The sequence below is a fragment of the Leuresthes tenuis genome, unplaced genomic scaffold (genome assembly GCF_036924035.1).
Source record: "Leuresthes tenuis unplaced genomic scaffold, fLeuTen1.0.hap1 SCAF_1, whole genome shotgun sequence".
Lineage (NCBI taxonomy): Eukaryota > Metazoa > Chordata > Actinopteri > Atheriniformes > Atherinopsidae > Leuresthes > Leuresthes tenuis.
In genome coordinates, this window is record NW_027325355.1 from 9,952,903 (window position 1) to 9,975,602 (window position 22,700).

Below are 22,700 nucleotides of genomic sequence, written 5' to 3' on the forward strand. Positions count from 1 at the left end.
GAGAATGAAGCAGGAGGAGCTGGCTGACCGTCTGCAGAGCAGTAAGAGGATTTCTCTAAAGATTTAACCTGCTGGATAAATGACACATTTACTGATGTCTCAACACACAGAACAACACATGTTCAAATACTCATTCTCAGAGAAATTAAAAGTTTGAAGATTTTCTGTGTATTGTATTGACTGATCTTATTTGTTGTGTTTATTTAGAACTTTCTGACCCAGTTTTACAACATAAATCTGCTCTGAAGAAGAAGTTCCAGTGTGTGTTTGAGGGGATTTCTAAAGCAGGAAACCGAACCCTTCTGAATCAGATCTACACAGAGCTCTACATCACAAAGGGAGGGACTGGAGAGGTCAATGATGAACATGAGATCAGACACATTGAAACAGCATCCAGGAAAGCAGACAGAGCAGAAACAACCATCAGACAAGAAGACATCTTTAAACTCCCACCTGGAAGAGATGAACCAATCAGAACAGTGATGACAAAGGGAGTGGCTGGCATTGGGAAAACAGTCTTAACACAGAAGTTCACTCTGGACTGGGCTGAAGGCAAAGCCAACCAGGACATCCAGTTCATGTTTCCATTCACTTTCAAAGAGCTGAATGTGCTGAAAGAGAAAAAGTTCAGCTTGGTGGAACTTGTTCATCACTTCTTTACTGAAACCAAAGAAGCAGGAATCTGGAGCTTTGAAGAGTTCCAGGTTGTGTTCATCTTTGACGGTCTGGATGAGTGGCGACTTCCTCTGGACTTCCACAACAAGGAGCCCCTGACTGATGTTACAGAGTCCACCTCAGTGGATGTGCTGCTGACAAACCTCATCAGGGGGAAACTGCTTCCCTCTGCTCGCCTCTGGATAACCACACGACCTGCAGCAGCCAATCAGATCCCTCCTGACTATGTTGGCATGGTGACAGAGGTCAGAGGGTTCACTGACCCACAGAAGGAGGAGTACTTCAGGAAGAGATTCAGAGATAAGAAGCAGGCCAGCAGGATCATCTCCCACATCAAGACATCACGAAGCCTCCACATCATGTGCCACATCCCAGTCTTCTGCTGGATCACTGCTACAGTTCTGGAGGATGTGTTGAAAACCAGAGAGGGAGGAGAGCTGCCCAAGACCCTGACTGAGATGTACATACACTTCCTGGTGGTTCAGGCCAAAGTGAAGAAGGTCAAGTATGATGGAGGAGCTGAGACAGATCCACACTGGAGTCCAGAGAGCAGGAAGATGATTGAGTCTCTGGGAAAACTGGCTTTTGAGCAGCTGCAGAAAGGAAACCTGATCTTCTATGAATCAGACCTGACAGAGTGTGGCATCGATATCTCAGCAGCCTCAGTGTACTCAGGAGTGTTCACACAGATCTTTAAAGAGGAGAGAGGGCTGTACCAGGAGAAGGTGTTCTGCTTCATCCATCTGAGTGTTCAGGAGTTTCTGGCTGCTCTTCATGTCCATCTGACCTTCATCAACTCTGGAATCATCCTGATGGGAGAAGATAAACGATCCAAGAGGCCTTCATTTTTTAAGAAACCAAAACTAATAAAGCTCCATCAGAGTGCTGTGAACAAGGCCTTACAGAGTCCAAACGGACACCTGGACCTGTTCCTCCGCTTCCTCCTGGGTCTTTCCCTGCAGACCAATCAGAGTCTCCTACGAGGCCTGCTGACACAGACAGGAAGTAGCTCACAGACCAATCAGGAAACAGTCGATTACATCAAGAAGAAGATCAGTGAGAGTCTGTCTGCAGAGAGAAGCATCAATCTGTTCCACTGTCTGAATGAACTGAATGATCGTTCTCTAGTGGAGCAGATCCAACAGTCCCTGAGTTCAGGAAGTCTCTCCACAGATGAACTGTCTCCTGCTCAGTGGTCAGCTCTGGTCTTCATCTTACTGTCATCAGAAAAAGATCTGGATGTGTTTGACCTGAAGAAATACTCTGCTTCAGAGGAGGCTCTTCTGAGGCTGCTGCCAGTGGTCAAAGCCTCCAACAAAGCTCTGTAAGTACAAACATAGATAGATTTCTTTTTAAATACATCTTTTACTAATTAACTGGAGAAAAACAGCAGAATCAGCGTTAAACTCAGTTTCAAATTAACTTCAGTTTATTTATAAAGTGTCAGTTCACAACAAAATATCATCTTACAAGTGATGTGAGATGATACTTTGTTGGAAATAGAAACTCAGCAGTTCCTCTGAGGAAGAACATGGTGACAGTTATTTATTAATTGTAGAATTAATTATTTCAATTGATTAATTTATTTATTTATTTGCTCCCATCTCATTAGTTAGTTATCTGACTGAACTAACTCAAACAATCAATGTGAATTAGACAGATGTAAATTTAGTTTTACTGTCTGTTTTGTTGTGTTTGAACATGAGAAACTCTAAAAAAACATGTTTAGCTTCTTTTATTTTATTTAAATACTTTATATCCATGGACAAATAAACAGAAACAAAATGGGAAACATAACTCTTCCACTAATCAAATACGATTGTAGTTTAATTAATGGATTAAGTTGTTTCCTTTCATCTAATTTCCTCCTCAGACTGAGTAGCTGTAACCTCTCAGATGAAGGATGTGCAGCTCTGTCCTCAGCTCTCAGCTCCCAGTCCTCCAGTCTGACAGAACTGGACCTGAGTAACAACAACCTGCAGGATTCAGGAGTGAAGCAGCTTTCTACTGGACTGAAGAGTCCAAACTGCAGACTGGAAACACTCAGGTAAGGATTCATGAACTTTTCAGATGAGAAAAATAACAGCTTCCAGGTACCTTGATCAATGAAACAGGTTGATCTGTTCTGCCTTTTGATTATCTGGTTTAAATAACTCTGATTATGAAGATAATGAAATATAACACACACAGTTTAAAGAAATGCCAAAGTGCTCTTTTACTCTGACTCCTTTCCATTCCTGTAGATTTGTCCTAAAACACAGATCCATCACATACCCAAAGTAAACTACTTTACAGAAATATGAGCTGTTTTTCCCCTAAATGTGAGCATCAAACCACCATAACACCAGGCCAGAGATACCTGCTGAGGAAGAGAAACACAAGTTAATGACAACAATGATGTCATATGAACATGGAGAGTAAAGAGAGCAGAGGGAGGAGAGGTGCATCATGGGAGCTCCCCAGCAGTCTGGGCCTATAACATCACTATGGGATGTTTCAGGGTCACCTGAGCCATCCCTAACTATAAGCTTTATCAAAAAGGAAAGTTGGAAGCCTAATCTTAAAGGTAGAGAGGGTTTCTGCTTCCTGAAGCCAAACTGGCAGCTGGTTCCACAGAGAGTGGCCTGATACCTGAAGGCTCTGCCTGCCATTCTACTTTTAGAAACTCTGGGAACCACAAGTAAACCTGCAGTCTGAGAGCAAAGTGCTCTGTTGGGAAAATCTCCAACTATGAGATGTTTCTCACTCAGTCCACAGAGTTGCAGCGTCAGACAGACTTCAGCCAGTAACTGGATTCTGCTTCTCTGCCTGTGAACAGTTCTCAACATCTCATAGATTGTGATGTAATTTGTTTCATGTCGTCCTCAGAGGGACCAGTTACAGTAGTTGATGATTCTCTGACTTTTATTCAGTTCCATCATCAGGTCAACATTTGATGACATTCAGCTTCAGTTTCAGAGCAGTTCTCTCAGAGTTTCTGTGTTGTTTTGTGTGTCTGCAGCCTGTCAGGCTGTCTGATCACAGAGGAAGGCTGTGCTTCTCTGGCCTTAGCTGTGACCTCCAACCCTTCCCATCTGACAGAGCTGGACCTGAGCTACAACCATCCAGGAGACTCAGGAGTGAAGCTGCTGACGGCTGCACTGAAGGATCCACACAAACTCAGGTATGGAGAGGCCTGCTGCAGCCACACACAATGTCTGATAGAGGAGGAAGAGCTGGAAACACGTTCTCTGTCCTGCACTCAGCCCTGTGTTTTTGCTTTCTGCTGAGTGTTACATGAACAATCACACATGTAGGAGTGTCAGAAAAATTATCTCAAAATTAGGCTCAGAGTCGCTGGATACGATTAACACAAAACATTTATTTCTTGCAAGAAAGAGACAAGTCTGCACAACCTGTCAGGAAACTGGCTCAGAGTTGTCTCCCAAACAAAATGGTACTATTGCTATTTATATTGTTTATGTTTGCTGGCCACACAATGTTATGGGAAAGGGACATTTAATGTTTTGGGAAGACGAGTTCAGACAGTCACTTTTGCTTGCTACATAGTATTATGAGAACCAAAAGACAGGAGGAGTCCCTGACCCTGACCCTGGATCAGATACAGAGATGGGTCCAGGACATGTTAGCCTAGCTTAGCACAAAGATTTATAAAACCACGTTCACTGCACATCTGGAAATGTGTACATGTGGACCAGCTGGTACCCTTATAAAAGCACAGAATCAGAACCGGATCCAGTCCTTGGTTCTCCACACAGCTCTCTGAAGCCATCCACAGCAGAGACAAAGTCTGGTCCAGCTCTGCTTCATTTCTCCTAACAGAGCGGGCAGTTTGTCCGTGCTGGGCAGAAGGGAGAACTGTGGGTATATGAAGGGACATTTCTTCAGATCCTTTTCAGGCAGCTGTTAGAATGAATCACATTGTGTTAGAAAGTGTAGCTGTGTCTCCACAGTGTTGCTGTTGGACTGTGTACATCCTCTCTGCTCTGCACAGAAGAGTTCTGGCCTTCTGTGGTTCTGACCGTCCTTCCAGATGAGAACGAAGTAGACCAAAGTTCAACTGGAGCTGTGTTTGGTTGTTCTTTATCCCATCTCTGGCTGGGATGAAGAAACAGAAATAAAGGTGGAGGACAATCCAATAAACACTATCCAAGGAATTCCAGAGAAATAGGAAGAGAGGGACACTGGGGGAAGGAGAGGAAGAGGCTGTAGGCTTTTCAGTGTGTTTCAGATTCCTGAAAACTGACCAGGCTGAAATAAATTAGTGATTCTGATCAATAAAACCACAACACCTGGCAGCTGATATACTTCCAATGACTATAGATTCTCCTCTGATCTTATTCTGAGCCTTTAATGTTCAGTGTGGAGGGTGGAATGAGGGGAGTGTTTCTAATCTAACTTTTCTAGATGAATGTCTTCCCCTGGCTGGCTGTGCAGCATTCAGATGGACCAATGGGTCTGAGAAAGTATCTGGATGTTTGGCTGCCCTGAAACATACTGAGAGGAGGAGTCAGCAGAAACAATGTGACCATCAGGAGAGACCATGATGTCAGAAACTGAAGTGATTTCATTAGAATTCTTAAAGCTCATATTTGGATTCAGAAATGAGTGAAAAATCAAAGTGAAAATTCTTCCAAACTTGAAGAGTTGAATTCAGAGACAGAAACTTCATCTCCTTAATCTGACTGCAGAAAACATTTGGTGCTCATAATAGCAGTTTGGAGAGCACAGCAGTGGCAGCATAGGAAAACTTTCAGCCGACATTTTGAGTTAAAAGTTGACCACAACAACCTGAATACATCCAAAACTTGGAGTACAGTTAGATTTAGGATTGTGGGTATCGAGAATGCCTAAACAAAAGCAGAAAAAGTCAATGCAGTCGGAGCTATTTGAGAGAGATGAAGTTAGCCAGGTGTCCCCAGCTAACATTAGCAGCGTGATGGAGGACAATGATATGCAGTCGGACCACAGCAAGGAGCAGATGGAAGAAGCAGGCCTTGGCCTTATATTGAAAGAACTGTGGCAGTTTGGGAAGGACAACAGCTGAAAGTGATTCGAGAAGAATTCAACAAAACTAACGTGAGAATCGAAGAGGCTGAAAAAAGGTCGAAAGTTGGATACAATTGGCTGAAGAAGCAGTTACGGAGCTGCTGAAACTACAGATACACCTGGATGCAAAGCTGACAGATTTGGAGGCCGCTCCAGAAGGGAGCACATCAGAAAACACAAAGTTAAAGAGGGAGTGGAGGAGTCGTCCACATCGATGGTATGCTATGTGGAGCACTTGCTACATGAGGATCTGGAGCTCCAGGACTCCTCTGAGCTGTGAGTGGAGAGAGCTCACCGCACCTTGAAGGGCCCAGTATGGTTGCCGCTATGGCAAGCCATTTTAACATTTAATAGCCAGATTGGATATGTGTTGCAGATATCTGTAATTCAGTTTAGCCTAGTCAAAAAGAACATTTCAGATATCCACAACTACGTTCTTGTTACAACAAATGACATCACTTTTGCCATCCATGTATATGAGGTTTGTCATTACTGTTATCTAAAATTCAGTTGTGGATATCCGCTACGTGAATTATGGATATCTGTAAGGGAATTACAACTACTCATAATTCCAGTTACAGATATCTTTAATTCACCTTCATCAAAAATATCTACATGTTCCTTTTAAGACACCTTAAATTAAGTTTTGACTAGACGAAATGACGTTGTCCGTAATTAGGACTGCTACCACAAAGCATTAGCCTTGATCAGACGGGTTTTGTTTGTCAGAGACAAATTTACCCCTCTTTTATCCCTCTCGCTCAGAGCAGTGTGTCTAAATTTCTCACATGTAGCCATCCTACTACATGCCCGCTGGACCCCGTCCCTACTAATCTTCTCCAATCCATTACTCCTACTGTTACTGCAGCAGTCACGCATGTGATTAATGCTTTACTGACATCGGGCACATTTCCTACCACATTCAAGCAAGCTCAGGTTACACCGCTGCTCAAGAAACCTTCCCTCCCTCCAACTCATGTGGAGAATTATCGGCCGGTCTCTCTCCTCCTGTTTCTGTCTAAAATCCTTGAAAGGGCTGTCTTTAATCAGGTCACCGATTACCTCTCACATAACAACCTCCTTGACCCTAACCAATCTGGGTTTAAAAGTGGACACTCCACCGAAACGGCTCTGTTAGCTGGGACAGAAGCCTTAAAAGAAGCCAGAGCGACAGCTAAGTCCTCTGTACTTATCCTGCTTGACTTATCGGCTGCATTTGACACTGTCAACCACAGTATCCTTTTGTCCATACTCTCTAGCATGGGCATCGCAGGGAGAGCACACTCCTGGTTTGAATCGTACCTCACTGGTCGGTCTTTCAAAGTATCCTGGCTTGATCACACTTCTGCAGCGCACCACCTCGCCACAGGGGTCCCCTAAGGCTCAGTACTGGGACCTCTTCTCTTTGCCATATACACCAACTCACTGGGACAGATCATTCGATCACATGGCTTCTCATACCAATGCTATGCTGCTGATACCCAGCTCTATCTGTCATTCCCACCTGATGACCACACGGTCATCAGGTGGGACCACACGGACTCTCTGACGTATCAACATGGATGAAAGCCCATCACCTCCAACTTAACCTCCCAAAAACTGAACTGCTTGTCTTCCCAGCCAAACCAACCATACACCACAGCATCTGCATCCAAACCGAATCCCTATCTCTTGCTCCATCAAAGGTTGCTAGAAACTTGGGTGTCATGATTGATGACCAACTAACCTTCAAAGATCACGTTACCTCAGTTGCTCATTCATGCCGCTTTGCATGACTAAACATAAGAAAGATCAGACCATACCTAACCCAACATGCCACCCAGCTCCTGATGCAGGCCATGGTCATCTCCCGCCTTGACTACTGCAATGCTCTCCTAACTGGTCTCCCAGCCTGTACTATGAAACCTCTACAGATGGTCCAGAACGCGGCGGCGTGTCTGGTCTTCGATCAGCCTAAAAGAGCACATGTCACCCCTCTGTTCATTGAACTCCACTGGCTACCCTTAGCCGCCTGCATCAAATTCAAGTCACTGATGTTAGCCTACAAAGTGCTTAATGGAACGGCTCCCATCTACTTGAATGCTTTTGCAAAGGCTTATGTCACAACTCGGTCCCTCTGTTCGTCGCAGGATTGTCGTCTAGCAGTGCCTACACCACGCCTAAGACAATCCAAACTCTTTTCATGTGTCGTCCCACGATGGTGGAATGACCTACCAAGCACTACCAGAACAGGGGCGTCCCTGTCTATCTTCAAGAAACTCTTGAAAACCCAGCTCTTCAGAGAGCATCTCCTATCCTAGCACTTACCTTGTACTTACCTACCCCCTCTATCTTTGCACTTTATCTTTCTGCACTTCCTTCTATGCCTGCACCCTATCTCTGTCACCTCTGACAGAGTCGGACTAGTGGGTTCCTTCTATGTAGTTTATTGTTAGCTTTTTATATAGCTTGTTATATCTTCATTTGTAAGTCGCTTTGGATAAAAGCGTCTGCTAAATACATAAACATAAACACAAACAAACCCAGGACAACATTAGACGGTCCTTGCATGTAATGAGCCACATAACAGAAAGTCATTTGGAAGCTGTATTAGTGGGGTTAGATGCAGAAAAAGCTTTGGATTGTGTCAATTGGTCTTCTTTGTGTCTTTGGTTTTCACAATACTTTCATCACAACAATAAAAGCTCTTTATAACAATCCAAGGACAAGAATTAAAATTAATGGACTGGTTTCAACCCCCTTTTCACTAAAATGAGGCAGGGCTGTCCAATTAGCCCCCTTCTATTTGTGATTTTTATTGAGTCCCTGAGTCAGTGGATTATTCAGAATAAAGACATTAAAGGAATATGTATGAAAGAAAAAAAATCTCCTTGCTTGCTGATGACACACTGGTACAGTTGTCAGAACAATCCCTTGGACAGTTGTTTTCACTTTTTGAATATGGATCCTTTTCTGGATATAAAATGAAAGTTTCACTAACCCAAATACCGAGGTTTAACTACAGTCCCTCAGAAAATGTGAAGAAAAGGTATAATTTGAGGTTGGAGGCTGAGTCCATGAGCTATCTAGGTTCAACAGATTTGTTGAAACTGTTTTCACTGAACTTTCTCCCCAAACTGCAGGATTACTTCCCAAACTGCAGGTTTACTTGTAGTTTCTAAAAGTAGAATGGGAGGCAGAGCCTTCAGCTATCAGGCCCCTCTCTTGTGGAAGAAGCTGCCAGTAAATGTCCGGGAAGCAGACACCCTTTCCACTTTTAAGATTGGGTTTAAAACTTTCCTTTTTGATAAAGCTTATAGTTAGGGATGGCTCAGGTAATCCTGAAACACCTCTTGTAAAGGTTTGGTAGGATCATAAAGGGGCACCCCAGCATTCTTGTTGTTAGAGAGTTTAGTTCTTATTTAGTTTTTATTTCTTATAATATGGTGGAAGGACCTTTTCATCTTTGTACTATTTGTATAATCTCAGATATACGACTGTGGGATTCAGCTGTAACATTTAGATGAATGGATGAGAATGGTGAAATGACAGTATAATGAACATGTGAATCATGAAAAATAATAATAAAAAAACATGTGGTGCTTTCAAACTTCAGAATGAGCTCAGACAGATTTCCTTCCATCCATTGTTCTTCTCTTTCTTCACTTTCTTTTCTTTCCTCATTTTCTGACCTCTGACCCCCCTCCTCCTTTCAGGGTGGAGCCTGCTGGAGAACGATGGTTGACACCAGGTCTGAGGAAGTGTAAGTGTGTTCTTCATCTGATTCATGACATCCAACCATCTTCACACTGTCACATCACTCATTGATCAAAGTGAACAGATGATAGATCAGTAACTGCAGCTGGATTGTGTTTGTTCTCTCCATCAGATTCCTGTCAACTCACAATCGACACAAACACAGTGAACAGAAAACTGAAACTGTCTGAAAACAACAGGAAGGTGACATGGGTGGAGGAGGTTCAGTCATATCCCGATCATCCAGACAGATTTGATGGCTGTCCTCAGCTGCTGTGTAGAAATGTTCTGACTGGTCGCTGTTACTGGGAGGTCGAGTGGAGAGGAGAAGTTTCTATATCAGTGAGTTACAGAGGAATCAGAAGGAGAGGAGGCAGTGACTGTGTGTTTGGACAGAATGATCAGTCCTGGTGTCTGAGCTGCTCTGATGGAGGTTACTCTGTCTGGTACAATAACAGAAGAACACTCACCTCCTCCTACTCCTCCTCCTCCTCTTCTGTCTCTAACAGAGCAGCAGTGTATGTGGACCGTCCTGCTGGCACTCTGTCCTTCTACAGAGTCTCCTCTGACACACTGATCCACCTCCACACCTTCAACACCACATTCACTGAAGAACCTCTGCATCCTGGATTTAGGCTGTTGTTACCTGGTTCCTCAGTGTCTCTGTGTTGAGTATAAAGAGTTTCCTCCTGTCAGAGAATCACGGTTGAACAGATAGTTCAGTCTGTACATGTCTGTCTCTTTCCCTCAGAAACACCTTTTCAGATTCATGGATTCAGTCACTTTCTTTCCGGGACATCTTGTGTGCAGATGTGCACTTTTCTGTGCACATCTACGTATACTTTCATAGTGTAAAGTACTGTGGGATTAATAGCATTTTACACATCGTTACTGACTTAGTTTTGCTCTATTCATTGTGTTAGTTAGCACATGGCTTGATGATGTAATTTCCTGTTGGTCGTGTCACTCGCGGTTTATTTTCTGATGCCACATTGAATTGGTTTTGGTAAAAGTGTTGCACATGTGTGGAGGGACACAACTTGCTGTGAATGAAATATGTTGATCGTCAGAACAAGAATTATGTATCAAAAGCAAAATAAATGGGTCAGAAACTGACTTTAACTGTTACATGTACATGTATGTTCCTCATTGAGAAGCTGGTGTGATCTTTTTATGTCTTTTTAGGGGCTGTATTTTCAATATTCTGCTCTTCTCTTCTCTCAGGACAAGTTTAATTTACACAAGAAATGTGTGTTTTAGTGTGTTTATTATTTTCAATTTGATGGGAAGATCAGAAAATGTCCAGGAATTCAACAAATCATATTCTGCGCTCAGATCTGTGTGTTTGAGAGCAGAAGCTTGTTAATGAGGCAGTTATTTCAGAACAAATCACATCTTGTTTTAATCTCAACACTCACACCTGATATATTTGTGAATATATTAATATTTCCATCACATTGTGAAGCAGCTTCAACAACATTTGTTCAGTCTTTCTACGTGTTCTAATCCACATTTCTTACTGACAACATCTGGATTCAAAGTTCAGGATCAGGTACGACATCCTTTTCTGGTTGGGTGAGGTCCCCATCTTCTAAGTTCTTCACCCTCTGGTCCTGAATGTCCGTTTCTGTAGAGTCATCATATTTTTATCTGACACATACAGATGTGCAGTTTGAAGGCTTAGCAGTTCACCTCCATCTTAAGGTGAAGGGACACTCTTTTGAGGACAGTAATGTCCACATTCTAGACAAAGAAAACATGGTTTGGACTGAGGTGTGTCAGTGTGACCGTACAGACCTGCCAAGTGTGAATAGTCTTTAAGCTGCTGATCAGCCGACAGTCACCAACTAGTTAAAGCTGAAGACATCTTTCAGATGAGAAGTGAAATATTCAGAAAGTCCAGTTGCTCATTATTACAGTTATAAGAACTAAAGTATTCAGTCGTGATGCTATTTATCTTTTCACCGCCAGAGGGCGACACATTTCCATCAATAAAGACTCCACTTCCTCACAGTTAAAGGAGATTTTATTGACATTAAAGATTACCCAAGGTCGGGTCGCCTAGGCAACAGGTCCAGGAGTGAAGACTCCAAAGACTCTCCTTTGAATTTCTCATGTCTGTGCATTATTAACTGCTCACTGCTATAGAATATTAAACATGAAGCCATTTTAAAAGATACAGCACAGTCCACAACAGAGTACAAACATACAACAGATTGCTGTATGTGTGTATTGAACATCATGTGTGATTACAATGAAAACCTGTTCATCTGCACCTGTATTTGATCCGTTACAGCTTTAATGTTTCACAGAAATATTCCTTCTCTGTTCATGATGTCACATGTGTCTGCGTGCTGTCTGTGTTCCTGAGAGGAAGTCACACACCACAGAAACCAGGAGAAACAGCTTTAACACTCTGCTATATACTATATCCAAGTAGTATTTATAAAAGAAGTAAACTAATATTAAGGAACATGTTATGTGCTTGTAAATGTATGATCTCGGTCATTCTGGGGACTAAACTCTATGGGGTCCATCATTTAATCTATTAAAATATTTCTTCAAGCCACCTGTGTATGAGCAGCAAACTTTAAAGACACAGCAAGTGAATCTATAATGTCTTTGAATTGATTGTTTCTCAACCTCTTTTTAGTTGATGAAAGTAGACTTTAAATATAATATGAGACTTTATGCAGTAACTTCAGTACAAGACATGTTGACCGATCTGTTTGAGGGAAGTTACTTAATATCACTAAAGTTTCCTGAACTTATCAGGAAAAGAACAGTTTTCTTGGTATTATTTCGATAGAATACTTTTTATACATTTTTTAACTTCTCAGAATTCAGACAGATGAAGTCATTGTGAGCTGAGCACTGCTGGAAACTGTTAGAACAGATTGACTTAAATGAGATGCCATGATTTGTGTGTGCTCTCATTCACAGTCTTTGGAGAAAAATGGGAAAGTTGTTGAGATAATTTCCAACTTAATATGAAGTTCAATGGGACAGCAGCTTCCTCTTTGGTTTTTGTAGAGAAGCAAAAGAGCTTTCAGCACCTGTTGTTCCCAGGCAGTCTCCCATCTAAGTGACCAGGCTCAATCCTGGTTAGATTCTGAGCTCAGATGAGGTCAGGTGTGCTCAGGGCAGTACGGCCATAACTGAGAGAAGTGATCACTTATCTCTCTTAACTCACTTAGGAGTGAGTGTGAGCGTGCATGGTTGTTTGTCTCGTTTGCCTCTATGTGGCCCTATCCAGGTGACTGCTGGGATAGGCCCCAGCCCACCCGCTACCCAATTGACAGTATAGAAAATGGATGGATGGATGTCTCTCTGTGTGACGATGAACACAAAACTACACACAGGGAACAGAAGAGGTTGACAGACACTAAGTTATCTGAGAGTCTCACTTTCAGCTGCAGAGAACCAACACGACAGAGAAGAACAAGCCACCCATCAACATCAGCCTCTCAAATAAACTTTGTTTTAAAATAGAGAAAACATGGTTCCAGCACCTATATAATACATATTTGCTTACAGCCACACCTGATCTTGGAAGCCAAGCAGGGTCCAGCCTGGTCCTCTGGGCAGTCAGAACCACCCGGAGCTGAACCCGCTCAACACTGTGGAGATGACAGTGGACTTTCGGAGGAAACCCCTCACTCTTCCCTTCTCACCATCCTCAACAATACAGAGAATTGAGAAGGTGAGAGAATAAAATTTGTGTTTGTTTTCCAGAAGAATTCAGACAGATGAAGTCTGTGAGCTGAGCACTGCTGGAAGCTGTTAGAACAGACTGACTTAAATTAGGTGCCACGAATACAGCAGCTGGTATTCCCAGGCGGTCTCTACGGTGGCCCTGAAGTGTCAAAGAATACAAAAGCAACACAACAAGCCACAACTCAATTGGGCAGTTTTCAGGTTTTAATGGATAAAGAGAGGGAAATTCGGAAAAGTTTGAGAAGGAAGTGAGACACTGATGCTGGATAATGTTTATTAACTGTGCTGTTATCACTGTTTTATCAGTGAGATGAGTGTTAGTTTCTCAACTTTACACAGCAAATTACCATCATGTGTAAGCTAAGAGTCCTTTCCCCTTTGTATTTTACCAGATGATGTTTTGTCCATTTTGTGGAATAAATCTTCAGCCTGTCCTGTCACACTGTGGCTCATGCTGCAGAAATCTTCAAGAGGAAGGTATATTTTGATCATCTTCTTAAAGATTATGGATGTCTTCATTGTACCGTGAATTATTATTGAGAATACCTCAAAACAAATAAACTCAAAACATATAGCTTATGTTAAATGCAACAGATGAAGAATAATACATTCACAAAAACAGAGAGGCACCCTCAAAATAAAATGTCAAATTCCACTAGATAGGATGGCATTTTACTCTACTCTGTTTTAGCTACTGGGATGAACACTAAATGTATGAGAAACTAAGTGAACCGTTAACAAAGTGCAGTTTCTTACTTTGTTAATCCATAATTGTTTAAAACTTGACACCAAAGAGTGTAAATGCAGTGGATCTACTTTTTCTCATGTGGTGTTTTCATATATTCATCCATCAGGTCCTGAAGCAGCCGTGGTGGATGAACTTATCCACAAGTATTTCACTGAGGACCCTGCCTCTGAAATCATGCTGGACTTACTGGCAGCCAAGCACAACATTTCAGTGAGTGTCAGCACTTTCAAAAGAAGACTACAAAATGCAGACCTGACCGAGAGGACGAACTACGCTCCAGTTGCTGCTGTGCAGGCAGCTTTTTCTGAGGAACCTCAGGGATCAGGCAGCTTTTAGGTTACAGAGCGATGTGGCAGCCTCTGAAACAAAAGTACTCTTTTACAGTCAGAAGATGTGATGTGATGAACACAATAAGAGAACCTGACACATCTGGAATAGAGTATTGTTCAGTGTGGCATGTTGGTAGGAACGACAAACTGAAACCTTTTGGGATTGCCTGAAGTGGCCGTATCGATGGCTTCTCAACAAAAATGATGTGGCTCACATGTGGAAAGTCCAACAATGATCCTGGTGTCGGTGCTCAAAATGACATCGAGTGTGTCGCTGAGCTTTGAGTTTTTCCAATGCGCCGCCGCACAGACTGTGGCAGAAAATGGACTGATGGCAGCACTTCATCGTTCCTTAAGATCAGAGCACAGAGATGCATTTGCAGGAGCCAGAAGTCACATGTATGGCACTTCAGCATCTGAGCAGTGAACTGAAAGCTGGAGGTCCTGCTTTGGCAAACAAAGGTTTTTATCTCGTATTCATTCTTCACTGATTATCTACTTCACATCACAGTTTTGGATTTACTGTAGATGACTGTGCTGATGAAGGCAATGCTCGCTTTTACTTGGTGTTTTTTTTTATGTTGAATCAATTCAGTTCCTGCTTAAGATTTTAAATGTCTTCTACATAATAAACTACCTAAAACACAACAGGCCACAATTCAGCTGTATTTTACAGGAGGAAGGTGATATATTTCCTTAGAATAAAATGTGTGTTTGCATACTCACACACAGTTTTGGATGGATCTGTTTGGTGACTTGAGGGAGAAGCATCTGTTCAAAAGCAGCTACGAACACACAAGGCTGCTGTGATACAGCCGTCTGGGAGCGCGACAGAAAGAACTGGACGAATACAAGCACCACTGGAACGCTCACGTTATCCGTGCTGTTCGGCAGTCTAACTGAACATCTGGATGAGCAGAGGTGATGTATCATTTGTCTCACAGGTGAACACTGCAAACCATGTTAAAACAAAAACAACAGGATGAACTTTTATTACATCTACATGAAGCATTCACAGGAAAATCATGGTTACATGAGTTTAACCTGAGGTTGGACCGAGGCTGTAAAAGCTCAGAAAACAGTATATGTACCAGAGAGCTTTTTGTATTATAAAAAAAAAGAAAAGAAAATAGTTTCTTCCTTGAAGCTGTCACTTTAAAATCAGTTATTATATGTGAGAATTTACACTCATGCTTCAGTCAGCATCACTTTAGTTCTAATATTTATTTGATGGTGTATTTGAGCTTTTATCATGTCGTCTTGTGGTGTCTCTGCATACGAGTCTTGTTGACTAAATCTGGCCAATCACTGGCAGGGAACGCCAACAACATTTAAACTTTGAGAGAAAACAAAGTAAATCGTGTTGTTTTTCTGTATTTTCTTCCCAGATTCAATGGGATGAACTGTGGATTCTCAGCATCTTCAGAGACCCTGAGCAGCACCACCAGTTACTGTTGGGGACGATGACCTGCATCCCTTTGAAGAACCACAGAGACAAAGTGGTCTGACACCATCTCTTCAGTGGCAGTCTGCTGTAGAGAACTACATCACTCTGAACAACATGGCTGAACTTTATCTTCATTTCACATTTAGACAAATAAACTGGGATGGCAAAACATTTTATTCTTATGCATTACCCTCCGGCACAGAGGAACACCGGCACCTTGTAGATTTTAAAAAGAGAAGACAGAACAGAGGTTTAAACAGGAGTTTAAAGCTGAGTGTTTAACATCTCCAACCTGAACAAAACCTTTTTCTTTTGGGACATTTCAGGTGTTCATAGTTCAGTGTGTTTAAAAGCATCCACAGCCAGGGGAATTCTTCATTCCAAAGTTCATGTTGGCTTTAAAGCTGTTGCAGTTATCGGAGACAGGCGGCTTTAATGTGTTGGCACATGTATTTGCCATGGGGTAGTTTGAACTGGTGAGGAGCTGAAGGGACGCTCCAGGATCCGTGCCAGCAGGAGGTTTGCCTGCTACACCTGTGGCAAGCATGAAGATCTCCTCCAGGGTCACTGAAGTGTCTCCTTCTAAAAGTAGAAAGCATTTGGACTAATTTACTGAAAATGTCAATCTAAAACAAGACTTGGGATGATATTTTATGTTGATAAAGATTAAACTGACCAACCTTCGCAGTCAGAAGGCAGTCTGCCCACAAACTTCTTGTTTTCCTCTTGTTACTTCAGGCAGGACTAAGCTGGGGTTGGAATAAGTTTTCCGTGTCTGTGGCAGATAACTTTTCACTTGAGTGACAGAACAGGGGTCAGGACTGTAGGATACTGCTGCAGTGCTGTGACAAACTGCAAGCTGTCAAGTCCATCTTTGAAGCTATAATGCAATAATACAGAGGATATTAACTAACAGTCAGTCACATGTTTAACTCTTTCTGGGTAAGAGTAATAAAATAAACTACCTTTCAAATGCTGTGTGGTTCCTATAAAGTAAATACCACTGAAGGTAATCATTGATAACTGAATGCTTTTCCTCCATTGACCCAACACGTTTAAAACACCCTGCAGTCTGCAGCATGGTGCTGCTGTGTACGGTCAGGTCCTGCAGGCTCTCCAATGACGAAGCATTCTCAATCTAAAAATGGGACCTCTGCAATTCTAAATAGAAATGGTATCAGAAAGCTTTCATGACACAAAGTTTGAAGTGGACCAAATTGCTGGCTTTCCCAACCTTTCACCTTTGCCAAAGTGGAACATTTTCAGTGGTGTTTTATTCTTTTGGAAGTGTGATTGCCTCTGCTTCTCTTTTAAACTCCCAGAGTTGTGTAATGACTCCACTGCACATCTTACTGTGCTTCCTGATTCACAGTGTAATCAGATTTCATTAAGAGAGTCAGTGGATCAATGATAATCTTGTTGTTCAGAGGTCATGTATTCAAATGAATGTGTAGTTATACTGTGAAGTCCAATTTAAAATGTCTTTTAAACACTGCCTTCAGTTGTCTTATCAGGACTCAATAATCTGATGTCTTTGCCACATGAACTGATTCAAGGCTGAATCCACAAGAAGGGCAAAACATTATCCTATGGAATAAAACAAATAAAGTATTATTAAGGAGTTGGCTAGAACAGTTAGCCTTTAAAAGAGATGTGTATTTAATGGGCTAAAGCTGTTAAACATGATCTAGCATCAGTGTTTCACTTATTTCTCACATTTCTCCCAATTCTATATGTGCTGGAACCACATGTTTCCTCTATTTTACCACAGAATTGGCTTGAGAGGCTGATGTTGATCCCTACCATGTTTCCATGGAGCATGGAGGTGCTGGGGTGACGTATGCACGTCCAACCTCACCTGCACACGTGACCAATCATGTCACTGATTGACCCCTATTTTGGGGATATTCGTTTGACGTTTGCAGATTTCCATTTATGGAAGGTTCTGTGAGTTCTTTTTTTCCATATATGGTAAAAACCGGGGCAACAGTGACGGTGTTTACTGGTCATGTGATCATATTTCGAACGTAGAAATCATATAAATAGGGCCAGTAGGACCACTGAAAGTTTAATCCTACACGTTCCCTCGAGGAGCCGTGAAGGGTCGCCTCTCTATCAGACTCCTTCCAGGGTCTCTGCAGTGGGCTCTGCCCCTCCTGCAGTGATACAGGTGGTAGTTATGGAGTCTGATAGACTGTCCTGGCCTGGAGCGTGCTGGGTGGGACATCGGCCGGCTCTTCGGTCCAGGACCGACGCCGAAGCCTCCCTGGGCGGCTTCCGTCGGTCCTGGATCGAGGCGGCTGGCCGGTGTCTCGCTCCTCTCCTCTGGGTGAAGTGGCCGGTAGGATGCCCTGACAGATGGGGAAGACATTAAGCCACCACCTGGAGTCCAGAGCTTACAGCTTTGGGACTCCATTTTTTAATCTTACAACAGCCCCGAGGCTCGGGGTGCATTAACTTTGAGCAGGTGTTCCTCCTGGGCTCCACAAAAATCTCTACAGTACAGCAACTTACATCACTGATGTTATGTCCAATGTTCAAACCTGACACACCTGTGCTTTTGCTGGCATCTGTTGCGTCCCTTTGAATGCCTTTGAACTCATCTGTTAACCAACTGACTTTGTGTCAAGTGAGACCGACTCTGCTTCAAAATTCTTTAAGAACATATCAACACTTTCCTTTAACACCTTTTTATCAATTCATACTTGGATTTAGGCAATAACATCACCTGGTCAGAGTCACAAAACAAAGGTAGTATAGCCTAAAACGCATGTTTAAATAACTCCCCCGCACGGACGCCATTTTGTTGGTTGCCATGGTTACACGTAAACAAACAAGTTCACTTCAAACATTGTCCCTTTCCGGTTGGTTTTAGAAAATAGCTTCACTTGGTTAAATGATTAGTTAAACGAAGAAACTATTATTAGAAAACAAGCGTGGTTAAGAATTTAAAAAAAGAACATAAACATAATAAATAATAAATAGTTATGTCATGGCCAGCATTTTTCTTTTCACGTGCAGTTATTCTAACAACCACTAGATGTCGCACATTTTTTAACCTCAGTATGGGCTGCCTATGTGTCTCTGCCTGTCATGAACACCCCATGGACACGTTATGTGAAGAGGCAAAGTATCTTCAAAGCGACGCTTGTGTTTCTGAATGAAAGAGGCAGGTATGTGCAGAGTGAACTTTCTGCTCAACAGAGTGTTTCTCAGACAGAAAGACACTTTCTATAAAGATACAGAGGAATGAATTGAGCAGAGTGCAGGATGCAGAGGTTCTTCAGTGAATATGGTGCTGAAGGTGTGGAGGTGGATCAGTGTGTCAGAGGAGTTTATCTTCATGGGATCAGGCAGGAGGAGAAGACCTTGTCATCAGTGAGTTAAACTGCAGTTTAACTCTGCTGTGAACAGCCTGAACAACACTGCTGCAGCTGTAGTTTGTTCAGTGAGTTAAGGGCTCGTAGCTGTGAACCAGTTGATGATTTTAGCTCAGAAAGGCAGTTCATACAGGTCAGTGGATCCACTGCTGGGAAAGACTGCCAGACCTGTTAGGCCCAAGTGCATCGTGGGAATGTGTGGCAGCGAGCTCTGTCCATGAGATCTACATGAAATCACGTCTGTCTTAGTGTGGAATTCTAACCTGAGCGACCTTAAGACTCCCCGGGTGGAGTTCCTGGGGTTTAGGGCGGACATGTTGTTCTGACTGAGTGACGCAGAGCTGGATGCCGTCTTTGCAGAAATCCAACTAAGTCCCCCAAACACAGGACACAGAATGATGAAATCATTCCTTCATGCCAGGGGACTGCTGCTGCAAAGTGAGTCTGATATGAAGTGGATCCTTATGTGAAAGTCCTCTGTAAGCTGCATCAGTGCAGTCTCTCTGCTTTGTGTCAAAGAAGCTGTGAATGAACCTTCTTCACATTTAGATCTGATGCATTATATCTTCTTTTTCTTTGTCCTTCACGCTGGAATAGATGCTTCAGCCGTTTAACTGTTCATCTGTCTGCTGCAACAAACAATGGAGCATCTCCAGTGCTGGAGAGCTTCCTTGGTGCCATCAACACGTCTGGTTTGCCATCACCTGTGCGCTCTGACAGGCTGCTGAGAATACTGAGGTCGCCCATTTCATGGTGGAACAGCGAGGAGAGAACCCAGACTCACACGTTACTGGAAGGAGTGTCCATATCCAACGGTGGCGTTTCCATAGCGATGTATTATGAGAAAAGCTCTGCAGGAGAGCACATAACGAGTGTTATTATTCCCCAACGTTCATCCTGCTGTTCCTCTGCAGGACTCTCACTGGCCTCATTCACAAACTCTGCTTTGTCCTCCATTACTGACAGAAAACACTGAACAAAGCATGAATGACATCTGTCATCTGCTTCAGAGCCTGTTGTTTTTTCACATTTCCTAAATGTAAAGTATATTTGAGGGGGAAAGACCTTCAGACATGTTTTCCTTCTTATTTCTTGTGTTGGAACTGTTTGTATTTGCAGCAGCATCAAACATTTTCAGACTTAGTTTTTCAGGCGAGTGCTCCACCAAGACCAGATTAGGCTGGACACACATTTCTAAAGCCATCACTGAACTTATGAGCATCAGTTTCCTCATTGTAGAGTCATAACATCCAGCAGCTAGAAGTTCTAATTCAGAGCAGAAACATCTTCTCTTCCTGCTTGGAATGTTTCTCTGAATCATGTCTCTTGTTCTTCCAGGATAGAACGCTGATGGACAGATGTTTCCATTCCAGTCCTTGACCCATTCCATACTCTGTTTCTCAGCCTGGAGAGAGAAGGGCTTTTGACCCCTGATGATGAGTCATCTCTTTGCTCTCCACTGGGCTTTTCTGCCTCAGCTGCAGAGGCAACTTGCCTTCTTCATGGATGCTTGGAACCATCACAGCCTGAGAGCAGCAGGCAGCCAGTCTCCCCACCAGCTTTGGACATCATTCAGACACCTTCAGGATCCTGATCAGGTGTGTTAAAACAGCTGAGTGCATCATATCAGGAGCCATTATTTAAATGATACATTTAAAAGGCCTAAAATGATTTGGCTAGATTACATAACTTAATATTTATACTGAGGAAAACTGATTTCATAGCTTCAGTTTAAAACTGCAACTGAAAATGTTTCAGTGAAACATCTGAAGATGCCAAAGCTTTTGTTTAAGTCTCCAGAAAGCCTACAAAATATTGAATAAGCTTAAAGCTGTGATGGTGTTTTATTTGTGTTCAGGTGGAGGCAGACTGTGGGACTGACTGGGATGGACCACACGGCTCTGATGCCCTCGGAGGTGAAACGGATCGAGTTGAAGGAGCCCAAGTGCAGCTTGAAGGACACCTGAGCGAGAACATGGCCAGGTCACCTGACCCCGATGTTCCCTTCATGGATGCACTCCACATCTATGCAGCCGCACCACAGCAGCTGATGCAGCCACAGCAGAACTGGACGAGTTCACCAACGTTCACACACTGCTGGATGGAAAAGTGCACCAAACACTTCATGTTCAATCGTCTTTATTAACCAAACTTTAACATTTGTAACTAAAACTTCAGATTGAAATGTTTGTTCTCAGTTCTCCTGAACTGTTACCAACCTCACACACTTCCAGTTAATGAGGTAAAGCCTTAACATGGCTCACTGCTCCACAGCCTTCAATGAGCAGCATGAAACAGAGGAACAGACTAACTGCTACAACTTTGAAATGTTCAACTTAAAGACGCTCAGTTTCTCACATTATTCACATCAGATCATTCCAAAGCCAAAGTCTGTACTTCTAACAGACGCTTGGAGCTTTTCTCTGAATGTCTGCTAGCTTTGGCTCTTCAGAGGCAGTTTCAGCAGGTCCTGCAGGCTGAGGCTACAGGCGTGGTCATTTCAGGAGGAACTCCTGCATACAGGTGCTGGGGAGGTATACTCCAACCTGTCCACAGCTTCAGGAGGTGGTGCAGTTCCTGAGAGGAGCCCACAGAGACACAGTCAGAAGTATTTAAAGCTGCCAATAAGATGCTGAACAGCAGAACTTTCTCAAGTTTACCCAAAGATCAAAGAATCTCTGCTTCACCTGTAAAAAGAAACTGGTCTTTCTGCGGTAAAATAAAACAATGTTTCCATCATGTTACCGGGTAGATTTTCCACCACCAGGTTTCATAAATATGGAGTCAGTGTGAAGAATCAGCAGCAGCTTTAGGAGATGTACATTGTTCAGGTCTGTTTCTCTGAGAGAACATTTACAATCTGAGCATTTTCAGTGTGGTCTCTCAGAAAGCCTGAGCTGCACGTCTCCTCCAGGCTGCTGTGCTCATCCTCACTATCTGGCATCGGCCTCATGATCCTTTTCAGGATGATCTGAGAAGTAAAAACAGCCTCAGAGGCTGTAAACTGAAAGGGTTTATTAACAGAACAGAGCATCACTTTCATAAAAGCAGAGGCAGAAAAAGCAGGGGAGAGAGGAGGAAACAAGCAGCAAAGTGCTGCTTTAAGTTAAATTAAGCTGTCGATAAAGCAGCATTCAAAAGCTACAGCACAAAAATGTCTGTGACAGTCTGTAGGAAACACGTGTCGCTGCATTATCTGACAGAGCAGCAAACAAGTTACTGACTGGAGAAACAATCCACAGCTGTGACAGAGAGCAGCAACAGAAGCTCTACAGGGGTTGTAGGCTGTACTTCTATCACATCGGATGTACTGTAGATTTCTCGGGACGATCCATCTGAGTTCGTCAGCTGAGGAGAGTTGGACCCACGAGGGATGTTCCTGACCAACAATTTGCCCGTCGATTAGTCTAAAACTTCAATTTAGACAAAATAAAAATATGTCTCAAGATTTAGTCGAGGCCTCAGGACACAGATGCAGGGTCGAGTTCAAAGTCAAGACTGTTTATTCATATAAACAACAGGTTGATGATCTGCTCACAGAGCAAAGAAAGGGGCTGTGAAACTCCTGAGCACTCTCCTCAATAACTATGGAGGAGGAGAGTGCAGCTGTGAAAGTGATC

The 22,700-nt window shown here is 42.9% G+C and overlaps 2 protein-coding genes across 2 annotated transcripts in view; both read left to right on the top strand.

Moving 5' to 3' along the window:
- The window catches only part of LOC140292462 (NLR family CARD domain-containing protein 3-like), a 596,771-nt gene that overhangs the window by 547,988 nt on the left and 26,083 nt on the right, over positions 1–22,700 (top strand). The gene's annotated exons all lie outside the window — the stretch shown is intronic.
- On the top strand, positions 390–10,198 carry LOC140291899 (NLR family CARD domain-containing protein 3-like). Its single transcript, XM_072379449.1, has 5 exons — positions 390–1,999; positions 2,549–2,722; positions 3,677–3,838; positions 9,420–9,466; positions 9,593–10,198. Exons 1-5 carry the CDS (start codon positions 483–485, stop codon positions 10,129–10,131), a joined length of 2,439 nt encoding a protein of 812 aa, XP_072235550.1. The 5' UTR covers positions 390–482; the 3' UTR covers positions 10,132–10,198.

Coding starts and splice junctions, on each gene's coding strand:
- LOC140291899 (XM_072379449.1), top strand. CDS start 483: ATGACAAAGGGAGTGGCTGGCATTGGGAAAACAGTCTTAACACAGAAG. Junction 2,000..2,548: donor AAAGCCTCCAACAAAGCTCT/GTAAGTACAAAC, acceptor TTTCCTCCTCAG/ACTGAGTAGCTGTAACCTCT. Junction 9,467..9,592: donor GACACCAGGTCTGAGGAAGT/GTAAGTGTGTTC, acceptor TCTCTCCATCAG/ATTCCTGTCAACTCACAATC.